General features: G+C 40.9%; 1 protein-coding gene across 2 annotated transcripts in view; it reads left to right on the forward strand.

Annotated features, from left to right (window-relative positions):
- The first annotated feature begins 8,250 nt into the window (after positions 1–8,250).
- LOC111152971 (PH domain and leucine rich repeat protein phosphatase 2) overlaps positions 8,251–21,396 on the forward strand; it is a 67,406-nt gene continuing 54,260 nt past the window's right edge. The window contains exons 1-2 of one of the 2 annotated variants that reach the window (XM_022511735.1): positions 8,251–8,519; positions 19,626–19,759. In XM_022511735.1, the coding sequence (XP_022367443.1) occupies positions 8,257–8,519; positions 19,626–19,759 (397 nt within the window). In that variant the 5' untranslated portion in view covers positions 8,251–8,256. The remainder of the gene's footprint in view (positions 8,520–19,625; positions 19,760–21,396) is intronic. The other variant, XM_022511736.1, reaches the window with a different exon arrangement.

Consider the following 21,396-nt stretch of genomic DNA (forward strand, 5'->3'; position numbering starts at 1 on the left):
TTGAAACAACATAAAATGTTAATGGCAGTACATGATTTGGAAAGAAAAAGGAGAATCCAGTTGGTTGATTACTGAACTGGATCTTAAAACACAAGAGACCTTTAAAGAGTTGCATTGTAAATAATTCCCTGGAACATCTGGATTGGTAGTTTTTTATTTTTTTCCTTTTGAAAGAGGTACTACTGTTTTTGATGAAGAAGTAGTAAATACATAACTTTTAACATACGCTTGTATTCTGAATTTATGCGTTAGCCCTTATTCCATTCATTAAAACACCAATCTACCACTGCTATTCCCCAGCATGAACTCAAAATGCTGGCCCTGGGATAAAATCCTTTCCCTTCAGGTGATTAATCAATAAAAAACTTACTAGATCCGGAAAATGTAATGTATAAAACCTCATGAAACAGGCTTTTAGAAACACTTAATTCTGAACCACATTTTGGTCTTTCCACTGTCTCTCTGTCCTTTGTCAAAAATCCAGTTCTCTCCCCATATGGGTGCCTATAGTTTATACACCAGTGTTCTTGCTGGAAGAAGTTACCCAGTAAGCATGGAAATGGGATTTCAACTACTTTGAGTAGCTTCCTTGAAAGTAGTTTCAAGTATATATACCAGACTCATAAAAGTCATTTTTAATTTTAAAATAAGACAAATGAAGACTATTGGAGATTGGAATTTTGGTATATGCAAAGTAGCTCATGTGAAGGGAGAAAGTAGTGACTAAACTTTTGTACAGAGTCAGAATCTACAAGAGTCAGATTTTGTCCAGTAATCTGAAAGATCTCCAAGTGGTTACATATCTTATAGTAGAGAGGGGGCATGGACTGTACTGTTAGATCTCAAACTCTCTTGTCCTAAACCTATAGTTAAAATATTTTAAACATAGTTGTTATAGACCAGGCAAGCTGGAGCAGTGGATAAGGTGATACTATTTTTACCAATTCAAAGCTGGGGGAATTACTGATTTTTTGCTGCTTAATTCCTCACATGTTGCTTGAAGATTCATTAACACCTTTTTAAGAGGGAAAGCCCCAAAATCCAGAAGTCTAAAAGGTTATCCTGGGAAAATTTAAAGTAGAATTTACAAGAAGAGAACACTGAGGAATCGAGTGAATCTTAGATTTGGAAAATCAGAATTATAATGGCTATTATGGATCCCTACTAAGCACTTTGTATGCATTCACAAAATCTAGGTAATAACTGCTAGAAAGATACTAATTTCTATTTCACAGCTGAGAAACAAAGGCTCAAATCAAGTAAATTGCACAAGGGTATAGTAAGAGGTAAAGCTCAGATTTGGAATCAGGCTGCCCGACTCCAAATTTGGCTGACTGACTAGCCACAAAGTACCGTCACTGCAGGAATTAAAATAATGAATTAGAGATTTTCTGAATTAGCCTTGCAAATAATAAAATGGCCTTAGATTATATTGTGGCTTGAGGCAGAGGAAAGAATTCGGATACTTCTACCAACGGAGGAGAAAAGGGAATTAAAATGTGGCTGGGAGGTGAGTTGACATTTTGTACACGAGGTTGGGTCGAATTTGCTAAAGAACATCGTGAACATCTCTAATAAGGAAGAGAAAAGGCCTTGCTAAGGTGAATATTCTCAACAATCCATTCAGTGGCTTTGCACGTGAAGGTGACAGGCCAGTTCTGAAGCAGAAAGAGGAAACGTCTGGGAGAGGTAAGTTACAAGAGCCACCCTCAGCGGAGGGCAGCGCCCTGTCATTACTAACAGGTGCAGACCCCCACCTGTCCCTAGTCCAGTGGGTACTTCGGAGGCGGGGATAGCAGTAAATAACCATCCCCGTGCCTCAGTCCTTCAAACCGAGGGCGGCGGGGCGGGAGGCGCAGGCCCAGGCTTGCGGTGGCGGTTGGCTCCGCCTGCGGGGTCGACACAGCCGCCCAGCCAGGATGCGGCTTGCACAGCCTGGGCTGCGCCGGGCCCGCTGCTACACAGGTCCCGCTGGGCTGCGGGGAGGGGAGGGGCGGGGCCCGGGGCGGGGCGGGCGGCCGCGAGGGGCGGGGCCGCGGGCTCCTCGCGCGCGCCGCCGAGGCTTCGCGCGCCGTCGCGCCGGCCCGGCGTCCCTGTGCAGCCTCCGCCACCGATGGGGGAGGTGGAGCCGGGGCCCGCGGGCCCGCTCGAGCCCCCGGAGCCGCCCGAAGCGCCCGCGAGCCGCCGGCCAGGCGGGATCCGGGTCCTGAAGGTGAGGCGAGCGGGATGGGGAGAGAGCAATGGCGGGGAGAGGCCGCCCCTGACCCGCGCGGTGGCCGAGGCAGCCGGCGACCCCCGCGACGCGTCAGTCTGTCCGCTTCGCCGCCCGGCTGTCCCGCAGTCCGGCTGGGGGCACCGCAGACCCCGCCGAGGCCTTCACGCCTGGCCCCCACCGAGGCCTCGGCCGCCTCCTTCTCCCCTCCGCTGCCCATCCCTGGCCGCGCGCCACCCGCCTCGCAGGCCCACGCCTTCGGTCCGGCGTCCGCCCGGCTGCCGCCGCCCACCCGGCTCCTCCGGGACCCGGGGGCCCGCCTCGGCTGTCCTTGGCCTCGCTCGGGGCCGGCGGCCGGTCGCCAGTGGCCCGAGAGCGTGGCTGGAAGTACGCAGGGCTTTCTCCCCGGACACCTGAAGACATCACCCCAGCGGGAGGATGGCGGCGGTGATTGGCCGGGTGCTGCCGTGTGCTCTGGGCTGCGCGGGGTGGAGCGGGCCGACTCTGCCCTCGGGGCTCACCAGCGAAGTTAGGACCCGGCTCCCCGCTCCGAGGCGCCGGCCTGTAAGCTCCACCTGCCCTCCCGGACAGAGAATCCCCGGAGGAGCTTAATCTCGGGGAATCTCTGGGCGTGTTGCAGCAGGGAGGAGGGGTTTGGCAAAAAGGGCATTCCCGCTTGCAGGAGCCGGGCTAACAATCCAGGGAGACGGTAATGGGGGAGCGGTTATGCAACAGGCAGCTAGCGGGGTTTTGGGGCAGGAATTGGGGGGAGTAGGAGGAAAATGAAAGCAAATGCTGGCAAGGCGGGGAGTGGAGCCTTGAAGGGAATGACAAGTTTTGCACAAGGAATGTAGGGTCGGCAGGGGACAGTGAAGATGGTTTAAAGGAGAGGTTCTGGGAGACTAACTGGATGGAGTTTTCTACTGGCCTGTGAAATAGTTGGAGAAGAATTTTTCTGTAGGTCAAGTATATAAACGAGATGTCCTTCTGGAGATGAAATAGAATTCCTTCTAGAGTTTTATAAGAGGAAATCAGCAGGATTTAAAACTTGCCAGCGAGACGGAAGAGAGGAAAGAAAATTAAGAGGTTTTGATGTCTTTCAAAACTATTTTGCAACAGTGAAAATACATGATGTTAAAAAATACATTAAGTAATAGCTGTTAATTGGAATTAAGGGTGAGCACTGTATATTAAGATTATTTGCAAGACACTGCTAAGAGGGAAACACTGAAAAAAAAAAAAAGATGTGAAGGATCTGGTGAATCTATCCATGAAACAACATAAAATAGAACTTCATGAAATATAAAACACTTTTTTTTCTGCTGTTACCTCCCAATCTTAATGCAGTGACTTAAAGCAATAACTTTTCATAGTTTACCTTTACTTCTGCATAAAGCTTGTACATATTTATTTTAACTTATTTAGACATAAGTTTTAAGTCTTATTACTTTAAGGCTTTTAGATATTTATTTAAAACTGTAAGGTCATCAAATGTAAATTGTGAATGAGCTTTTAAAAAAATGCTGTGCTGCTCTGGCTTATCAGGAAATGCCAGGTCTGAGAGATAGGTAATGCCCTCTGGCCTAGAAGATAAACAACCTTGGCTTTTTTTATAACAACTTTTTGTGGGGGAGGGAGTGAATTGTGAGATGGAAGGAATTGAGATAGGAGGCTCTTGATTCGAGGGTCCTGTCTTCCTAGACTTAGGAAGTGGTCAGATTTACCACTGGTTCCCTGGGGCTCCAATCTGGGGATGGTTAGAAAGATACCAGAAATTGGTCTTGAGTATGGTACTGAGTTGGTGGTATGGGAGGCCCACAGTGCCCTTGTGTCTCTTGCTTTATTGCATATGGTCAACACTTAAGTAATCCTTGCATGTAAATGGGACTGCCTTTGGAGAATAGGTCCTGTGTGTTCTACATACAGAAGTTACGTTAAATAGCTGAGTCGTTGAATTTTGTGCTAAGTGAAACTGGAAAAGAATATCTAGGTAAAAGTCATAATCTCCTACTTGTTCTTTGAAGACCCTTTGAAAAAGGCTTATTCTATTTTGCGATGCCTTTTTACTAACTACGAAGTCATGAGCATCATTATTGTCAAATAATACAGATCTTCATAAAAAGGCTAATATAACTAAACCAGTATAATTTAGCCAGATTAGATCTCAGTCCATCAGTATGTGGTATTGAAGAGTTTGAGTCAAAATCTGCTCCCAGATTTATTTAGCAAATTGCTAGTTAGAATGTACCCTTTTACTGTTGTTGGAATATGATATTTGTAATACTCTTAAGATTATTGGGAATACCTGTGAAGCATAGTTTTCCAGATGTTTGTGACAATTTGGGGTTTATTTTTTTACTCAGACTGTAGAAGACATGAAGTTATAACTGAGTAGCAAGTCCCCTGAGATCCATTTTTGTCAGTACTAGTTCCAGGTTTTTATCCAAGTAATGTGTTTATATGGTTTTTTAAAAAAATCAGTGAATACCAAAATGATTTCTAATGAAGAGAAATATTCTTCTCCTTATCTCATCCCACCCTTTTGCAAAATATCCTTAATATATATATTCCTAAAGATGAGCCCATATTGTTTTAAAGTTCTAAATGCTGGAGCAAATCTCTACGTTACAGTATTTCACATTCTCATAGAACTCAGTGAGTAGGGAGAGTTACTTGACCAGACTCTGTTTTCCCATACATATCTTAGAGTTAATTGTGTGTGGGCGTTTAATAGTTTATCACCTTGATCACAGCCCTCATATGTTATTTTCATTTTTAGAGAGTTAAAAGCTTAAAACTGAAGTGAGTACTTAATTCATGGCTTACTTTAAAGACTTTCACTTTCTGAATATAATTAAATTTTTTAAATTTTATTTATTTTTTTTGGAAGTGGGAGAGTATGGGGGAGGGGCAAAGGGAGAAAGAGAATCTCAAGCAGGCTCTACTCTGGGAGACTCTGGATCTTGAAGATCATGACCTGAGCTGAAATCAGGTCAGTCGCTTAAACCAACTGAGCCACCCAGGTCCCCTATTTAAATCGGAAATGTACTCTTTTACAGTTGTTTGATGTGAGTTGATTATAGATCTGTTCCCTTTTAGAAAAGTTTGTCCACAAATTTACATAAAAGTAAGGGAAGCAACAGAATGTTCTTAATCTAGCAGTTTCAGTGGAAAAGTGATTCTAAAAGGTGAGAGTCTATCAGCGGACCCTGATAGACTGGCCTTTCCAGCAGTTATCTGATGCTTTTCGCAGTGGAGAAGGAAGCACTAAGTAATTCAGCAATAGCGAATAACAGCTGAACAGTCCATCTAGATTGTCGCTGGAAGGCTATGCTTGCTTGGTGTCTAGGCATTTTAAATGTCCATTGAACAGGTTTAAGGGAATGATATCTACTAAATAAAGGTCTAACTCAGCAGTTTATCTGCATGGGGTCTGGAATATATCATATAAATAGGAGATACATTCTTTGACCAACAACACATGTGTTTCAATAAGAAATTTATAGTCTTTTTTTCCCCCCAGTGCAAAAAGTGTTTTTATTAAAGCAGAGGGACAGAACCCATGGGCAGGAAGAGCTGCCAGGGATTTATAGTCTTAAGGGAAATATAGAAACACTTTTTTTTTAAGACTTTATTTATTTGAGAGAGAGAGTATGAGCAGGGGAGGGGTAGAAGGAGATGGATAAGCAGACTCCCTGGTAGTTAGGGAGCCAGACATAGGGCTCGATTCCAGGACCCCGAGACTATGACCCCAGCCAAAGTCAGATGCTTAACCAACTGAGCCCCACATAAATACATTTAAAAATGACTTTCAAAATTTTTTGTTCCCAAAATTTTATTTATTTATTTATTTGAGAGAGAGAGAGAGAGCGCGAGAGAGAGAGAGAGCGTGCACAAGCAAGGAGAATGGCAGAGGGAGAGAGAGAAGCAAGCCTGATGTGGGGCTGGATCCCAGTACCCTGGGTTCATGACCTGAGCCGAAGGCAGATGCTTAACTGATTGAGCCACCCAGGCGCCCCTAAAAATGACTTAAAAATCCTCCCAGAAGAAAATTCATGGATGAACTAATATAACTTCCTGGGATTTTCTTGACTTTTCTAGGATTGAGAAGATCATTGGGCTATTATTTGACTTGAAAAAGTTTTTTTTTTTTTTTTTAAGATTTTATTTATTTGACAGAGAGAGATCACAACTAGGCAGAGAGAGAGAGGAAAGGAGGCTCCCTGCTGAGCAGAGAGCCCGATGCGGGGCTCGATTCCAGGACCCTGAGATCACAACCCGAGCCGAAGGCCCAACCCACTGAGCCACCCTGGCGCCCTGAAAAAGTTTTTTTTTAAGAAGCTTTTTGGTGGCAGGGGTGCTCCCCTTCCTCTCTCTCTGTCTGCCTCTCTGCCTACTTGTGATCTCTGTCAAATAAATAAATAAAATCTTTTTAAAAAAAACCCACTGTAACCCCCAAAGGACTAGAAGACATACATTCAAGATGAAGAGGTTCTCCTATGAAGAGAGTAGAGTCACTAATTCTAGCTGTCCAGAGAAAATGGGGATGTGATACATGGAAGGCTCCATATGGAACACAAGAGAGGGTGATGTGAGTAGAGTTTTGAAGGCCATCTAGTCAGATGGGCAAGACGGGGAAGGACATTTCAGACAAGTCACAGAATTGTGGACTCATGATGTGTTTGGGGAGTTACAAGAAGCTGGGTATGACTGAAACAGTGACAGGTAACAGAGAATGATGCTAGAGAGGTATGGCAGTGTGTTAATGGAAATGCCTTTATATCAGGGAACAGGAGCGCCTGGGTGGCTCGGTCAGTTAAGCATGCAACTCTTGATTTCAGCTCAGGTCATGATCTCAGGGTTGTGAGATGGGGCTACAGGTGTAGGGCTCCCTACTCAGCGGTGAGTCTGTTTGTCCTTCTCCCTCCTCTTTCCTGCCATGCCCTCCCACCTCCCCCCCCCCAAATAATTTCATAAATAAAATCTTAAAAAAGGGAACAGAACTGGCCCGTCATGAAAATTGAGTAAGTCACTATTGATCTTTAGAGACTTGTCATATTGCTGTAGCATTTGTTTTTGCTTTGAAGTAACCACCGTATGTGTGAATTTCACATACCTAAATTATCAAACGTAGCACTAATTTTTTGGAAACATTAGAACAGAAAGAATATTTGTGCAACATTGTGTTATTTGCGATATGAGGCAGAGGGTCAGGACCCTAGAGAAACTTCCAGTTTGCACTGTAGAGACATATACAAAAATGTCTAATGCAGGATTGTTTCTAAAAGTGAAAAAATTAAAAACTAAATGCCATCAGCAGGAAAATGGAAAAATTGCAGTGTATTCATATAATGAGATACTACTTAAATGAATGAGCTGGGTGTATTAGCATGACCAGTGTTGAACCAAATAAAAAAAATGTCAGTGTGAAACAATGTTAAGAAAAGAAAAAAAAAGAAACAAGTATGTTAGGATTTAAAGTTCTAAATCATAGAAAACAATTGTATTCAGTTATAGATATGTACAAATATGGCAGACATAAAAATGCACGGAATGGCGAATAGGAAGTACACTAGAGTGTTTCGGAGAGAGGGAAGGAAATGGGATTGAAGTGGGGTATCAGGTGACTTCAGCTGTGTATGTATATATATATACATGTTCTTATATGTGTGTAAGACATGTAAATCTTAGATGTAAGAATGTATGTTCTTTAGAATAAGGATCTGAAATAAATATGACAGGATATTAAAATTTGTGGAAAGTAAGTAGTAGGTACACAGATAATTTTATTATTCTTACATTTTTATGAAAACGTAAGAAAAAGAAAAGGTCAGACAGAGTGACGGACAGGCCATGAACAGCTGGCAGGAGATGAAATTGTTTTCCAGCTTAGGAATGGGCATGGCCGGTGTGGAAGGCCCCAAGGCCGGGCGGTGTGGTCGGTGAATAGAGAGTGGAAAGGTGGGGTGAGGCCCGAACGTGGCGAACTCAGCCAGACTTTAAGTAGCTAATAATTTCTTTCTCTTGATGTTTTTTAGAGAAATATGAAACGCAATGGGAGCAGGAATTGTTTGAATAGGCGGAGTAGGTTTGGTTCTCGAGAAAGAGACTGGCTGAGAGAAGATGTCAGGAGAGGTTGTGTTTATCTGTACGGAGCGGACTCGACCACTGCCACCGCCAGCGCTTCTGCCTCCGCCTCCTCCGACTTGCATCTGGTTCTGTGCACTGTGGAGACGCCAGCATCAGAGATCTGTGCCGGAGAGGGAAGGGAAAGTCTTTATTTACAGCTTCATGGAGACCTGGTCAGGTGAGGTCTGAGTTTTACCCCTCTAACTCCATTATAGTGTAAATAATCTGTGTTTCTGCTTGGAAGTGGGCTGTAGGATTTGACTGGTGCTTAGAACTGACAATGATTGTGGGATCACTTAGCTCGAAATAAGATTTGTCTTTGGAATGGTGAAATTATTATTCTTGAATTTAAAAGCAGTGCATGAAGGAAAATTTGATGGTTACTTCATTTGGATTACACCACGGGTCAGATATCCAAATTTAAAATAAGTAATTTTTTTTTAAGATTTTATTTATTTATTTGACAGAGATCACAAGTAGGCAGAGAGGCAGGCAGAGAGAGGAGGAAGCAGGCTCCCTGCTGAGCAGAGAGCCCCATGTGGGGCTCGATCCCAGGACCCTGAGATCATGACCTGAGCGGAGGCAGAGGCTTTAACCCACTGAGCCACCCAAGCGCCCCTAAAATAATATTTTAAAGTCATTTTAAAAAATAGGGGCACCTGGGTGGCTTGGTCAGTTAAGCGTCTGACTCTTGATTTTAGTCAGGTCTCCATCTCAGGGTTATGAATATAAATAGAATGAAATTGAAATGTATAGAAGGAAATAGAATGAGAAGGATATATGCTCATGAATAAATATGTTTCTATTTATATGTAAATTTTAAAATTAATGGTGCTATATGCAGCACATTATTTTTTTTAAGATTTTTTTTAAAAGATTTTATTTATTTATTTGACAGACAAAGATCACAAGTAGGCAGAGAGGCCGGGGGTGGGGGTGGGGCTCAGCAGAGAGTCCCATGCAGGGACCCTAAGATCATGACCTGAGCTGAAGACAGAGGCTTAACCCACTGAGCCACCAAGGCGCCCCTATGCAGCACATTATTGACTTGAAATTTTTTAGAGATCTTTCCATATTAATATTTATATAATTTTTATTTATTTAATGGCTGTATAATACTCTGTTTCATGAGTCTACCATCGGTTTAGCCGATCTGCTATTAAGGGACATTCGCATTGTTAGCAGTTTTTCACTTCTGCAAGCGGTGTTGTAGTGAATATCCTTTTACCTATGATATCTCTTCTATGTAGAAGTAATCTGTAGGATGAACTCCTAGAAGTGGGATTGCTGGTCAAAGGATATATGCATTTATAATTTTGATGCATATTTTCAGATTCTCTTCATAGAAGTTAAACTTCAACAAGTAATATAAAAGTAAGCCTGTTTTCCCCTTAGTTTCTCCAGAACATGTTAGCATTAAATTTTGTATATAAGTATAGACACATACCCATGCATGAGTGCATACTTGCTTGTGAGTAGAAATGATTGTCACCGGTTTTTAGATTAGGGAATTGCAAAGTTAGCATTCCAAAGACGAATCTTTTGTCAAGCCTAATGACTTAGATCTTTGCAAATCTGATAGAATTTTGTTATTTTTGTCATTTTAATTTTCATTTATCTTAATGAATGAAGTAGAGCATATTTTCATAGATTCAGGTGCCATTTGTTTTTCTTTAAAATCTTTTATATGAATGTGAAGGACAGTATTCTCATAGAATCTTTTACTGTGCTTATGAACTCAATTAAAAAGAAAATGACTATTAATTCTTTGAATTAGATGTCAAATAAGAGTTTAAAGTGACTGACCTTTCTCTCCTCCCTCTTCCCTGTAATAAATAAATGTCTTGAAACAATTCAGAGCCGTAGACTCAGTACTCTTGAAAGTGAGAAAGGAAGCTCCCACTTACACCTCAGAATGTGGTAATAATAGTAACACCTTCAGCTGAGCTAAAAATTGATGTCATTTTAAAAGTCTAAATTGAGGTTTACTATGTGTTCCTTTCAGGATTTGGACTAATTCCTGAAAAAGTAGGTTAGCATTTGAATGTTTTCCTTGTTCACTAGTTAACTACATTTCCTAAATCTATTTGCAAAACGAAAGGATCAGACTGGGTGATCCTTAGGCTTTTCTAAATCTTAACACTGATTCCGATCTAATTTTATCAGGTGGAAAGCCTTGACCTACATTATAGCTGGTAGTGATTGATGGAGTTCGTGTATTTAAGCCTAAGACCTACTCAGTTGTATACTAATGTATTTGTATAGAGAGGTACTAGAAATGTGGAGAAACCCCCACCTGAATTAGCTTGCTACTACTAGTTGTGTAGTGAAGAATCCACATGTGAAATAATATACTTTAGTGAATCTAAATTACTTAAAATGGAGAGTGGCCTTGATAATTTTGTAATGAAATAGCTCTTCATAGATCTAATTGGTTAGAAAATAATGGAAATACTATTGAACTGCCATTGGAAAGAATGAGTATGTTTTCATTGCTTGGAGCAGCTTAAGAGGTGTCACTCAGCCAAAGAATGACACCTCTGGTGATGACGGTAGATTTGGGCTGACATCACGCTTTTTTTTGCCAGTCCTCTGTGCTTAGTTCTTTATGCACATATTCTCATTAAATCCTCAGAGTAGATCCAAGGGTGGTAGCATCCTTTCTTTCAGATGAGGAAAAGTGAGGCTTTGCAAGAGGTCCGCTAACCTGTTCAAGGTCAGGCAGGTACTGCCCGGCAGTTGGAATGTCTCATTGAAAGTAGGTGGTGGATTTTGTTCCAGGAAAGGCCCTCCTGGAGAGGAAATGGTGCTATTTAATCATACTTAAAGATCTTTTTTAGATATCTTACTCAACTGTTACTGCTTGAGTTCAGTCTTCTGTTATCTAATCAGAGGAATAGGTACTTTCTTTGTAATAGCCCATGAGATAGTTGACAATCTCAGGCGCTTTTTTTTTTCTCTTTACTGAATTGTAACATGTAGTCACTGTAGAAATTCTGGCAAATGAAAAAGTATAAAGAGAAATAATCTTCAGTGCTTGTGCTTTTTGTAGAGTACCTCATTCAATCCTCACAATGATCTTGGGAGGTAGGGTACTATTTTCATTTCATCGATCAAGAAAATGAGGCTTAAAAAGGTTCAGCCTCTCACCTAAGATCACTTGTGGGGGGTGGGGGGGGCACCAAATGTGGGGCACTCAGATCAGGTAGAGGCTGGCAGTGCTGGTGGTGAAAGAATTCACCCCAAGCAGAATAAAAGAAATAAAAGTTTATTGAATACACAGCAAGGAAGCAGTGAGCAGACTAGCAAAGGAGAGGCTGTCTGCCACAAGGCCGTGGTGAGGGGCCACAGGTATAGGGTGGAGTGAGTATGGGGACAAAAGGAATTTTCCCTTTTTTGTTGATCTTAGGAGCTGTGCCTGGTTGTAATTGTTCATTTAGGGCCTATGGTTATTTCAGGGTGGGTCACTTAATGAGCTTAGACATCGGTTTTAATCTCTACAGGAAATTACATTTTACAGAAATGCTACTATAACTTATTTAAAAATTGAGAAATAATAGGCAGTGATGATTTAGAGCTTGGATTCTGGAACCAGAGTGTGTGGGTTCAAATCCTGACTCTGACAGTCACTATGCAAGTTGTATGATGCTCTCTATGCCTTAATTTACTAATGTGTAAAATGGAGGATGATTCTATTTACATTATAGAGCTGTCATGATGAAAATTAATTACACCTTATGAAGATCAAATAAATTAATACTTGTAAAGTAGTACTTTTTTTTTTTTTAAAGATTTTTTTTATTCATTTATTTGAGAGAGAGAGAGAGAGCACAAGCAGGCAGAGAGAGAGAGGAGGAAGCAGGCTCTCCGCTGAGCAGAGAGCCCGATGCGGGGCTCGATCCCATGACCCTGAGATCATGACCTGAGCCGAAGACAGAGGCTTTAACCCACTGAGCCACCCAGGCGCCCCTAAAGTAGAGCTTCTTAAACTCTAATGTTCATCTGGGAGCTTGTTAAGTTACAGATTCTGATTCAGAAGGTCTGGGATGGGGCCTGAGATTGTGTATTAAGCTCCTAAGTGATGTGCTTCACTTAGAGTGGAAAGGAAGTAAAGTTTATGTCTGTCGCCCAGTCTGTGACACCCAGTAAGTGCTCAGTGAGTGTTACCTACTTGGGTTGTTTCAAATCACTCAACTCTTAGAAGTGGTGTTGTGATGACTAAACCTTAGCTCATGAATCCTTATATTGTTTTGTTTTTTTAAAGATTTTATTTATTTATTTGACAGAGACACAGCAAGAGAGGGAACACAAGCAGGGGGAGTGGGAGAGGGAGAAGCAGGCTTCCTGCCGAGCAGTGAGCCGGAAGCGAAGCGGGGGCTCAATCCCAGGACCCTGGGACCATGACCTGAGCTGAAGGCAGACGCTTAACAACTGAGCCACCCAGACACACCTGAATCCTTATATTGTTGATCTCTCTAGGCTCCATGCTAGAAATGGGATTGCTGGGTCGAAAATTACCGTGTTTTTTCTAAACCATCCATGACTTCCTTCTTTCCATACTCTTTTTTCAGTCACGGATTTGTCACTTCAGTAAAACTGAAGGATTACTAATTTATAGAATTGTAGCACTTGAAGGAACCTGAAAGGGATCATCTACTAAGGAAACAAAGTGTACCCAACTTAACGACCCCCTCCCCGCCCTCTCCATTCAGAAATATATGTGGGGGCAGTGTTTGCTGGTTGTCAGAACTACTAGGGAGAGTTACCACCATTTAGGGGGAAGGGCCAGAAAGGCTTAATGTCCTCAGTATGTGGGATAGACTTGTACAACCAAGAATTGTCTTGCCCAAAAGACCAGTAACTTCCTAGTGGGAATAACTGAGAGCATTTCCCTTTGTTTCATAAATGTGAAACTGAGGCCTGGAGAGGGCTGGTGGATAGCACGTTCTGGCTGCTGCCTGGTGTGCCGCTGTCCCATTCCATTGCTCTTACATGATGACACTTGGTTTGTCTTTTTTATTGAACCGTTTAAGTGAGAACTGACTCACTAGTGAAGTTTAGTGTTTCTGCCTGGAACATTGCCTTCTGCCTGAAAAGTTGTAACAAGATCATTTATGACAAAGTAGACTGCCCCTTGGCTCATGATCATATATTTACTTTTATTCTTAGTCATCAAATTGAGTAAGATTTCTGTGTTTGATAGACTATCTTTTTAAGATAAGTTAGGAGGCAGTAAGATGTTTATAACAGAAAATACCCTTGGGGTTTGGGATCCTGCATTCTGATTACTTTTCTGTCACTGACTTGCTGGGTGACCTTGTACAGGTCACTAAAACCTTGTTTACCATATTTTGGTGTTGTAAAAGTAGTGTGAACAGTTCTCTTTCAGGATACATACTGAGCTGATTACTGCTGAGGAAGGAAAAGATCAGTTTTGTTTTTTGCTTCATTTTTCTGTGCTATTTTAAAACTTAAAAATTATCTGTTATACATTAATTCATTTTTGTTTTGTTTTTGTTTTTACATCATAATACTGCTGATATCAGCTTGTGTTCTATAGTTGTTGATGGGTCATAGTTTAATTGGCAATGTTTTTTTCTTTCATAATGGTTATTATGATACCATTTGGTTTACTGCAGTACAATTCTGGTACTAACCACCCAGACCTTTCACACACTTCACAAGTTAAAGGTCATGGTCCACAGTAAGACTGCTGTTCAGATTCTAGCCACACTTCTAACCAACTGGATATAAATTTGGGAGTTCCCATGACCCTTTTAGGTTTAATAATAATAGAATGATTCAGATTCAAGAACATGTTCTACTTATGATTACAGTTTTAGTAAAGGATAGTAAAGGATACAAATCAGAACTAGCCAAATAAAGAGACACATAGGGTGAGGGAGGTCTAGGAGGGTAATGAACATAGAACTTTCATGCCCTCACCCTTGTCATCCTCTCACCATGTCTCCTCTTGTCACTTACCAGAAAGATCCATGGAACTTCAGTACAGTTTTTATTAGCATTTCATTGGGTAGGCTTGATTGGTTCATTGACCTCATGCTTGGCCTTCAATCTCCAGCCATGTTTTCCTTCCCTACAGTCAGGCTAGCTCCAAACCCCAGCCTTTTCTTCACTTGGTTGGTCTTTATGGTGACCAGCCCGCATCTTGAGTCATATCATCTGTGAGGGGTGAGCCAGGGGCTCAAGAATGACTAAGACACTCCTATTATTTAGGAAATTCCAAGGCTTTAGAATCTCCCCCCAAGAATCAGGGATGGAAGACTAGTGTAAGATTCTGTATTATACAATGATGCACACAAAGGTCGTGTATCTTTCAAATGACATATTAGCCTGGAATACAATAATTTTTTTTTAAAGATTTTACTTATTTATTTGACAGACAGAGAGCACAAGTAGGTAGAGAGGCAGGCAGAGAGAAGAGGAAGCAGGCTCTCTGCCGAGCAGAGCCTGACATAGGGCTTGATCCCAGGACCCTGAGATCATGATCTGAGCTGAAGGCAGAGGTTTTAATCCACTGAGCCACCCAGGCGCCCCATAGCCTGGAATACAATAATTTTAAAACATAACTCTTTAGGTTCTTTGGTGTAAGTTAACATATGAAGTGTTTTGAGCTCTCTTCTGCATAGATTATTTTAACTATATAAAATAATGTGGTTTACCCAAAAGAAACTAGGATTTTTAATGAAACCAGCACACCTTGATGCCACTATGTACTCATTGTGTGATTCTGAATCTCACTTTCCTTATTTGCAAAACAGACATAACTTCATAAAACGTTAAGTACTTTTCAGCATAGAGTCAGGCATGGAGTAGACAGACATTCATTGAAGTATCCTTAGTATTGCTGTTTGTATTAGTATTATCTGTATTATTAATTATTTTTTTTTAAAGATTTTATTTATTTATTTGACAGACAGAGATCACAAGTAGGCAGAGAGGCAGGCAGAGAGAGAGGAGGAAGCAGGCTCCCCGCTGAGCAGAGTGCCCGATGTGGGGCTGTGCCGAAGGCCTGTGCCGAAGGCAGAGGCTTTAACCCACTGAGCCACCCAGGCGCCCCTGTATTATTAATCTTAACATTTGCAGATTTTACCTCTATAGGTAGCTAGAGATTGAGTTGTTGTTGTTCTTGTTCTTTTTATTTTATTTTATTTATTTATTTGACAGAATGAGAGAGAGCGCCATCAGGGAGAATGGGAGAGGGAGAAATGGGCTCCCCGCCAACCATGGAGCCTGACGCAGGGACTCGATCTCAAGTCCCCAGGATCATGACTTTCCTTAGGTGGGAATGTATAAACAGGGTTTCAAATTCTACAGAGCCCCTTTTGGAAGGAAATTTGATCATGTAAAAAATGCAGAATTAGGATGTTTCCATTTCTCTTGATTTTCTAGACAGAAATTGAAAAATGGAGCTGGTGAGATTTAGCCTGAATATATCATTTCTTGGTCTTGGCTATGTGATCATTATATGGAATTATGATATTTAAGTACATCGAACTCTGTATCTAAAAATAATAGCAGAATTTAAATTTATATTAGGAGGGTGTCTTGGATACCTCATAGACCCTTGAGTTCGGAAAGACCCTAAAGATCATCTGGCCCAATCTGATTCTTTAATTTTAATTTTTATTTATTTATGTATTTTTTTTTTTAAAGATTTTGTTTATTTACTTGACAGATAGAGATCACAAGTAGGCAGAGAGGCAGGCAGAGGTGGGGGGTGGGGGGAGTAGGCTCCCTGCTGAGCAGAGAGCCCTATGCGGGGCTTGATCCCAGGACCCTAAGATCATGACCTAAGCCGAAGGCAGAGACTTTAACCCACTGAGCCACCCAGGTGCCCCTTTAATTTTAATTTTTTATTTTTTTAAGTAGGCTCCACACGCACCGTGGAGCCCAGTGTAGAGCCTGAACTCACAACCCTGAGATCAAGACTTTAGCTGAGATCAAGAGTCGGACACATAACTGACTGAGCCACCCAAATGTGCCTCAACCTGATTCTTTCAGGAGACTCTTAACTAAAATTCCTGTGACAGGTGGTTCTCTAGCCTTCCATGAGCTATTTTGAGAATCAGTCTCTTTCATTATTGGTTATCTCTAATTATTAAAGTTCTTCCTCATTTTTGATCCAGGTTTACCTGTGCAGCTTTTCATTGTTCCTAATTCCATTCTTTGGAGTGATCCAGAATAAGTCTAATCCTTCTTGACAGTGGAAGAGAGAGATAGCTCTTTATGCCTTTGTCTTCAAGTTAATCCTTCAGTGTTCAGGTTACATGGCTAATTGACCGCTCCAGAATACAGCTTATAAGAAGTCCTTCTTACAGGGATGCCTGGGTGGCTCAGTCAGTTAAGTGTCTGCCTTTGGCTCAGGTCATGATCCCAGGATCCTGGGACTGAGTCCCATGTTGGGGGGGGGGGTCTCTGCTCAGCGGGGAGCCTGCTTCTCCCTCTGCCTGCCACTCCCCCTGCTTGTGCTCGCTCACTTTCTCACTCTCGCTCTCTCTCTGAAAAATAAATAAATAAAATCTTAAAAAAAAAGAAGTCCCTCTTACAATACATCCTCCTTAGAAGAATTCTACCACTGTACTGGGAAAGTGCTTAATATCACTGTAATCCTTTGTGAATTTTTATTTTGTTTGACTAGAGATTGGTTGTAATTGATGATGTTTTTATTCTGAAAAGTTAATTTTTTGTTTCTATTAAATTCAGTATTTATTTGTCTTTGTAGGGTTTTAGTTCTTGGTCATACCTCATGTAGTAGTTCTGAGTTTATGGATAAAAGTCTGCACTGAGCAGTCAGGAGGGGCCAAGTAGTTGTTTTATTTTTGTTTATTTTTGTGCTCATCAGTATGATTTATATTCCTAAATTATCATTTTTTGTGGGCTGTTCTGATTGGATGGGGGTTGGTGGTGTGGCCAGGGAAAGAAGTCACGCAAGGCAGAGCAAAAGAAGTAGAAGTTTATTGAGTACGCTGCATTGAAATAGTAGGCAGGACAGCAAAGGAGAGACTGCCACAGGTGATGGGCAGAAGTTGTAGTTATAGGTTGGAATGAGGGAATATGAGACGTATGGAATTTTACCTTTTTTGGTGATCTTAAGAAGTATGCCTGCTTATAAGTGACTATGGTCGATCAGGGCCTGTGGCTTAATGAGAGCCTGTTAGTGTCAGCTTGGTAGTTGCTGGGGGCCCTTTTGCCTTGCTCAAGTTTCCATTGCTGAGGCCTGTTGCCTAAAAGTAGTCTCTACAATTTTGGTAGTTGTTTACATTCAGCTTTGTAGTATTACTATTTTCATGTTAGTTTTACTTAAATCTTACTGCCAACAGTATTTTCTACTCCTTTCACCATAAAACACAGATGGCCTTCATATCTTTTTGCAGTGATGGGAAGTATATCATGTTTCTTGTAATTAATACAATTCTTAAGTTTTCTATTTATTTATTTATTTTAAAGATTTTTTTATTCATTTGAGACAGAGAGAGCCCAAGGAGGGGGAGAGGCAGAGGCAGAGGGAGAGGGAGAAGCAGACTCCCTGCTGAGCAGGGAGCCTCATGCAAGGCTCAATCCCAGGACCCTGGATAATGACCTGAGCTGAAGGCAGAAGCTTAACCAACTGAGCCACCCAGGTTCCCCTCTTTTTTTTTTTTTTTTTTTTAAGATTTTATTTTTAAGTAATCTCTACACGCAATATGGGACTCAAACTGATGGCCCTGAGGTCAAGTATCACACACTCTACTGACTGAGCCAGCCAGGTGCTCCTTAAGTTTTCTAAACAGAATCCTTTTAAGACATAAAGACGAATGGTCCTTTAAAAGATTTAATCTTTTTATGAGAGAGAGAGAAGAAGATAGCATGAACGTGATTAGGGGGAGGAGCAGAGGGAGAGGGAGAAGCAGACTCCCTGATGAGCAGGGAGCCTGACTCGTGGGACCCTGAGATCATGACGAGCCAAAGGCAGATGCTTATCCCACTGAGCTACCCAGGCACTCCTCTTCAAGACCTTTTGAGCACACATGTGGTTTCCTATACTTGTTTCTTGGTTATTGTTTCAGATGGGGGAGATAATTCTGTTTTTATTCTAATTAAATAAAATTTCTAATTTAAAATTAAAATTCTAAGAATTTTTTTGCATGAGTCATCAGTGTGTTATTAAATACTATTATATATAAGATGTTTTGCTGAACACTTTAGTTACTATATAATATCTTGTAAGTAAGTATATTTAATAACAACTCTGTGAGTTAAGTACTATTGTATTCCCATTATACTGATGAGGAATTTAAGACAGGTTGAATAAATTGTCCAAGGGCACGCAGCTGATAAATAAATGGCAGAACTAAGACTAAACCCAGGCAGTCTGACTTTTGGAGCCTATACTCTTAGTGACTGTATTGATTTATAACTATTTGCTTTCTGATAAAACAGTTGTAAAAGGACTGTCTTGTGTTATTACTGATGTAGTCCCTTCTATCAAAATATGCCTGGAAGGTTTTTGTTTTATATATATATATATTTTAAAGATATTATTTGTTCATTTGACAGAGACACAGTGAGAGAGGGAACACAAGCAGGGGGAGTGGGAGAGGGAGAAGCAGGCTTTCCCGATGAGCAGGGAGCCCGATGCAGGGCCCGATCCCAGGACCCTGGGACCATGACCTGAGCTGAAGGCAGAGGCTTAATGACTGAGCCACCCAGATGCCCCTAAAAATTTTAATATTTACGTATTTTAAGTGCTTTAGGTCTATATGATTTAGAATGTGCAGTGTCACCAGAGGCCACAAATAATTACTAGACATTCTGACTTTAATTTAGCTTTCATTTGGGACCACATGGTAGAATGATTTCTGGGGAATTATTCACTCCTAATTTTTATGCGAAAATCATCTCTGAAGCCAGTGGAAAACATAGTACCTGAAACGCAGTAGGCAATTCAAAGACTGCATCTCTGATTATGTGGGCAGCTCAAACGACTGAACCACTTAGGCATCCCCATTATTTGGAAATCATTAATTTGAGCTCCTCATTGAGTAAATACCAGTAGGTATACCCCATGTAAACAAAAGCTCTTTGGGGGTCCTCAAAGACTAAAGAGGGGTCCTGAGACCAAAACCTCTGAGCACTTCCTGTTTAGATTAGTTGTATCATATGATATTAAAGAAAATCTTGATACAGAAGTAAAAATCTAGAACATATTAAAAGATTATAAATATTAAATGAAGCATTTTTATTTCTTACTGAATACTTCTCTTTTGAATTGTGTAAGCAGGAGACTGGAACCTACTGAACGACCTCTTCAGATTGTGTATGATTACTTATCCAGGCTGGGATTTGATGACCCTGTGCGTATACAGGAGGAGGCAACAGATCCTGACCTTGGCTGTATGCTTCGATTTTATGGTGGTAAGAATTCATCAGTGGCTTTCTGAATGTGTTTAATTGCTTTTAGTTGATCATTTGTGCTCCTTTCTGTCTTCAGCTTTTTAAAAGCATTTTAACAAAAGGTGTTTTTAAGCCATTTAACTAGTGTGATTAAAAAAACAACGAAAAGAAGAAGGTGAGTTGTAGTTAAGGGAGACTCCGAAGTATTAGCCAAAACACCTTCCCGTCTTTATTTTTGTTCTTCTTGTTCTAGTGTTTTTGCTGACTTAAAACTAGAATCATTTTATTTCTTTGTCAGAATCTTGATCAAATCATGCTTTTCAGTATCAGTTTTACTTTCTGGTGCCTTATAAAAAACCATGGAGTTCTGGATAGCTCAAGAATGTTGAGAGCTAGGCGGTCATTATCAGATATGACTTGACATTTGATGAATACATTTGTCAAATCTATATATTATTAAATTTAGTGGGCTTGAAATCTAGGATTTCTTTAACTCTTGTTTCTCCTTTGGTGCATTTTTCCCCCATCATCTGTTTTTCACCTGATCACTTCAATAATAAAATTAGACTTATTAAAACTAAATACTTTCTGAATATTGCTTTCCAAATATACATAGTCTACTAATACTATGACTGTTGAGTACTATTGTGTGAGTATTACTGTGTGATTTTATGGTTGTGAATTACCTGGTTTATTACAACTACCTTATGCCATAGGAACTATTATCTTCTTCAACAGATGAGAAATCTGAGGCAGGGAAGTTAAACAACTTGTTCAAGGTCATACAGCTATTAAGTGACAGAGCCATTTAACACCAAGTGATTTTGAAAAATTTGAATTAGTATGACCTACTTATCAAACAATCAAACTAATAACTGAATGATTAGTATATAGTAGGCAAAGTTACTTACTAAAATTCCCTGCTCTCATTCCTGAAAGTGTCGATTAAATTTCTGTATACTTCTTTTTTGTTGTTGTTGTTGTTTTTGGTTGGTGTTTATTTATTTTTATTTTTTATTTTTTTTAAAGATTTTATTTATTCATTTGGCAGAGAGAGATATCACAAGTAGATGGAGAGTCAGGCAGAGAGAGAGAGAGAGAGGAGGAAACAGGCTCCCTGCCGAGCAGACAGCCCAATGCGGGGCTCGATCCCAGGACCCTGGGAACACGACCTGGGCCGAAGGCAGAGGCTTTAACCCACTGAGCCACCCAGGCGCCCCGGTTGGTGTTTATTTTTAAGTAATTTCTATACCCAGTGTGGGCTTGAACTTACCACTCGAGATCAAGAGTGTCATGGTCTACTGACTGAGCCAGCCAGGTGCCCCTCTGTATACTTCATAATACAACTCTTGTGACATAATGTCACAAGATAGCTTTATTTAATGCACTTCACAAAAGATTTTATGTTTAATTTTTCATCATAACACTGTTTTGTGACATATTCCTTAAAAATTGGTTTTATTTTATTTTATTTCGATTACTTTGTGTTCATTGCTAGTTCATGAAAGGAAAATAGTTGCTAGATTGAAATTGAATAGGAAAAATCCATGGGATGCCTGGGTCCATCTCTTGATTTTGGCTCAGGCCATGATCTCAGGGTTGTGAGATTGAGCCCTGTGTCGGGTTCCGCACTAGGCATGGAGCCTACTTAGAATATT

Source organism: Enhydra lutris, unplaced genomic scaffold (genome assembly GCF_002288905.1).
Source record: "Enhydra lutris kenyoni isolate GAN:26980312 unplaced genomic scaffold, ASM228890v2 scaffoldscaffold30, whole genome shotgun sequence".
Lineage (NCBI taxonomy): Eukaryota > Metazoa > Chordata > Mammalia > Carnivora > Mustelidae > Enhydra > Enhydra lutris.